This window comes from Triticum urartu, chromosome 5 (assembly GCF_003073215.2).
Source record: "Triticum urartu cultivar G1812 chromosome 5, Tu2.1, whole genome shotgun sequence".
Taxonomy (NCBI): Eukaryota; Viridiplantae; Streptophyta; class Magnoliopsida; order Poales; family Poaceae; genus Triticum; species Triticum urartu.
This window is the reverse complement of record NC_053026.1, coordinates 535507129-535511711: the sequence shown is the minus strand read 5'-3', so window position 1 is coordinate 535511711 and position 4583 is coordinate 535507129. Positions and strand designations below refer to the sequence as shown.

The 4583-nt window shown below is 50.6% G+C and overlaps 1 protein-coding gene across 1 annotated transcript; it reads left to right on the top strand.

Annotated features, from left to right (window-relative positions):
* The first annotated feature begins 286 nt into the window (after window positions 1-286).
* LOC125510466 (protein DETOXIFICATION 16-like) lies at window positions 287-4149 on the top strand. The gene is made up of 9 exons (XM_048675652.1): window positions 287-883; window positions 1552-1811; window positions 1916-2460; window positions 2550-2636; window positions 2711-2767; window positions 2870-3108; window positions 3300-3418; window positions 3528-3614; window positions 3733-4149. The coding sequence occupies exons 2-9, from the start codon at window positions 1575-1577 to the stop codon at window positions 3790-3792; spliced, it is 1431 nt and encodes a 476-aa protein (XP_048531609.1). The 5' UTR covers window positions 287-883; window positions 1552-1574; the 3' UTR covers window positions 3793-4149.
* The last annotated feature ends 434 nt before the right edge of the window (window positions 4150-4583 follow it).

Genomic DNA, 4583 nt, shown 5'->3' with positions numbered 1-4583 from the left:
GTTCCCGAGGACGACGAGACGCATACGGTGACTTCGTAAATCACAAGATGATATGGCGTCTTAATCTCTCAAAGGTGCTCATAGGGGTAGGGTGTGCGTGTGTATGTTTATAGAGGTGAGTATATACACGTATATACGAGCGTTTGCGTCTATACTTTAATGTGTTAAAAAAATACCATCAAAAGCTGCATGTACGTTAGAATTTGGCAGGTCTGATGATATACTACCAGATAGTCTTGTATTCCGGTGAACATCATATGACTTGAATAAAGTTTTTCACGGCTCAAGAAAGAAAAACATCTCCCGATACGCACACGGCGCAGTCAAGTCAACGCAACACTCGCCCGAGACCGACGCCGGCAGTGCCGCACGCCGCCTCCGTCTCTTCTTCCCCACCCTACCCTACCCGCACATCCCCGCCGTCGATCTGCTCAGCCCCGCCGCTGTTCGATCTCCTAAGCTCCGCCGCCGTCGGCCGTCACCACGCCATCCATCATCGACGCTGGACCACGGCGAGGCGTGGATGCCCTCCATGGCGGGAGCTGGGATGAGGGCGTCCATGACAGGCGGGAGCTGCGTCCTCTCCCAGCCTCCCACCTCCCCCATTCAGCGGCGGACAGCGGCCCGGCGTGCCGCGTGCCGTGCTTGGACGCTCCGGTGAGGGAGGCGCTCGTGCCATGCCGGCCTGGCCGGGCCAGCACAGGGCCGGGCCGTGCCGTGCTGGCCCGATTCAGCCCAAGTCGCAGCATTTTGCCGGTGCTGATCGGCGTACTGTCCCCTGGCGGCCACCTTCCTCGGCCGGGGACAAGTTCGTCCCCGGGGCCGCCGCTGCTGTACGGCTCTTATCCAGACCCTTTCCCGATCTTTCTGCTACATCGCAGAGGTATGCCAGATTTTCTTCTTCTTTTTCTTCAATGTCTCATGAGTTGCCTCTCTGTGTGTGTGTGAGATTCCATTTATTTTCTCTCCCTTTCTCACAAACTCCAAATTTGTTGTTGCCCATGCCAAATTCGGCATAACTCGAAATTCAGAAAGCCATTCTAAGCCTCGTATGAACAACCCTGATGACAGTGCGTGCATCCTGGCAATGTATTCGTCATGAAGTGGTCGTCAGCGTCAGATATGACACATGACGACGACAGCGGTCAGCTCCGGCTCCGGGTCCGGCCGTGATTGATTTCGTGTAGCTTCCCAACTTTTGACTATAATAGTGCAATCATCTACGCTTGTTGTAGCTTTCCAACTTTTGGCTACAATAGGCTCCGGCTCCGGCCATGATCGAGCGTGTGCTGTTAACCGTTCCATTCAATCTTGCTCCTCATATACGTAGTTTATTTGTCTCACATGAGATGAGATTCTTTACTCCACTCCACTTGACACAGGCACGCCCAACTTGGCTGCCAAGCCAGTGCCTCTGTTTCCTCTTGGTTTCCTTCCTGAATTTGACCCCGAGTGGCGCGCCTATACAGCATTCATAAGGTTGACTTGTAGGAGTAGTATATTCTTTCACAGACATGATAAGTACACCCTCACCTCACCTACCTTGTTCAGAACCAGAGCGTGAGATTTCAAGTATGTTGCCAGCCATTGAGGAGCCCCTTGTTGGGGGCAGCAGCAGCACCGAGGAGAGCTTGGTGGTGACCGAGGTTAAGAAGCAGCTGTACCTCGCCGGGCCCCTCATCGCCGGATGCCTGCTGCAGAACGTCGTGCAGATGATATCGGTCATGTTTGTCGGCCATCTCGGCGAGCTCGCTCTCTCGAGTGCCTCCATCGCCACCTCCTTTGCCGGTGTTACCGGCTTCAGCTTGTTGGTATATTATCTGAATTCATCCCCTACATATTCTGCTCCTCATGAATGAACTACTGACATCAACCCGAGTGTTTTTTCTTGTATGTCTGTTCATGATAATCTTAGTCTGGCATGGCGAGCAGCTTGGACACACTGTGTGGGCAAGCCTTTGGAGCAAAACGGTACCATCTGCTCGGCATCTACAAGCAGAGGGCCATCCTTGTGCTCACTCTGGTGAGCGTTGTGGTTGCGGTGCTCTGGGCGTACACCGGGCAGATCCTCCTGCTCTTCGGCCAGGACCCGGAGATTGCCATGGGGGCAGGGAGCTACATCCGGTGGATGATTCCAGCTCTGTTCGCTTACGGACTGCTGCAGTGCCACGTCCGGTTCCTCCAGACACAGAACATCGTCCTTCCGGTGATGGCGAGCGCAGGCGTCACGGCACTAAGCCACGTGCTTGTGTGCTGGTTGCTGGTTTACAGGCTTGGACTGGGCAACAAGGGTGCTGCCCTGGCCAATGGCATCTCCTACCTGGCCAATGTCTCGATCTTGGCTCTCTACATCAGGGTCTCTCCATCCTGCAGGAGCACCTGGACAGGCCTCTCAAAGGAGGCATTTCGCGACATCCTTAGCTTCATGAAGCTTGCCGTGCCATCTGCGCTCATGGTTTGGTGAGTTTTAGTTTGTGCCCCCCACAGATTTGCAGGTAGATTTTTTTCACGCTCCATCTTCGACTGAATCTGATCCTACATGTACACAGCCTAGAGTGGTGGTCGTTTGAGCTGCTGGTACTTCTCTCTGGACTTCTCCATAATCCTAAGCTCGAAGCATCGGTGTTGTCCATTTGGTGAGTTGCATTTTTCATGGAGTATTTCATTTCTGTATGCCCTGTTCTGATGGGAAATGTGGAACTGCTTGCAGCCTAAACACAAGTTCATTGGCATTCATGATCTCCTTGGGGCTTGGGGCAGCCATAAGGTACGACTGAACAACTCAGACTCATAACCTTTTGCCATGCCTATAGTACGACTTCATCGTACAGTCATCGTGGTAATGAAATCGTGTATCTTGTCATTGTAGCACCCGTGTTTCAAACGAGCTTGGTGCTGGGCGACCTGAAGCTGCCCGCTTGGCTACTCGTGTGATCATGGTTCTGGGTCTCACGGCGGGTCTATCATTAGGACTTATTATGATTTCGGTACGCAATTTATGGGGGTATGCATACAGCAACGAGAAGGAAGTGGTGGAATACATTGCAAGAATGATGCCGCTTCTTTCCGTGTCAATCATCTTCGACAATCTGCAATGTGTCCTTTCAGGTAAATATAGACGATGCACCAAATAACATGAATTCCAAGTACTTGCATACTATTTCCTGAATTTCAACTCAAGTCTTTTTTGAGATGCACTCTAGTCTCGTATCATTTTGATGAACGATATGTAGCATTTCGATGAACATTACTCTCAAGATACTGATTGCAGCGTGGGGTATATACTTGATATATTCCAGGTATTGTTAGGGGCTGTGGCTTGCAAAAGGTTGGTGCTTGTATCAATCTCAGCGCATATTACCTTGTCGGCATTCCAGCGGCGCTATGCTTTGCCTTTGTCTACCATCTTGGCGGAATGGTACTGATTTTACCACCCATACCATGCATACAGAAAGTTTCAGTTTCACCTGTATTTCATTCTCATCTGAAGAAACCTCTCAAAACTAACCTATGGGTCTGAACTTCAGGGGCTGTGGTTCGGAATAATCTGTGGGATAGTGGTACAGATGCTGCTGCTGCTGGGCATCACCATGCGCACCAACTGGGATAAAGAGGTAAGGCAAATCAAACCAAAGCCTCTGCCACGCATTACACATTATTTCATCGGTTGGGTTCTTGGTGTCTCGAATTCTTATGGCGTGTGGCTCACCATCTGCCACTTCTCCTCTGTAGGCTCTCAAGGCAAAGGGCAGAGTTTTCAGTTCGTCCGGGCCTCTAGACATGACGACATGAACATGGAACATGAAGCATACATGCTCTTGGCCAGGAGTAGGAGCAGGACGCTAACTGGGCAAAGGAGATAGGGAACTCGTTAAGAATTTACAATTGGTCACGGCTTCGTCTCCATGTCACCAGAATGGCGCACAAAATGATCTGTTTTGGTGGTTTTTGTCGAAGGCGTGAGATGGGATGAATGTTTCCACAGGCAAAGGCATGGCAGTCACTTGATACGGTATAAGGGAATAAATCAATAAAGTAAAAATGTAGTGTTTACCAGAAAGTCCGCGAGATAAATGCACCATTCGTCAATGAACTCTCGCGGGATGAGAACATTGGTCACACATATCCACAAATATGTAAAAATGGTCACTTTGGTTTGTTTCATCAGTCAATGGGTCAGTTCCCCGTTTCCAGCCGTAACGGGGTGACGTGGCTTGCTGACTCAATGTGGGACCCACTGTCAGAATTTTGTTGGCTAGGCAAAATCGTACAGGAGGGGCCCATTTTATTCAATGTGTCCCTTTACGTTATTGTTCCGTGTTTTTTTGCAAAATGGCCGTCGGGTCTCAGTCAAAATCCCCAATTCGCCCAAATCCCGCCAAATCCCTAGCTCTTCTCACTCTGCCATCTCTCAATCTGCCACTGCTGTCACTTAGCTCGAGATGGGCCAGTTCGAGGGAGAGAGCTGGAAGCCGGAGAACAGGGAAGACCAAATGTGAGACGACACCTCCGCAGGTGCACCTTGTCCTGATTTGCCACCCTGCATCCCAAAATATATTGCAAGTGTGCATGTATGGCCTCTC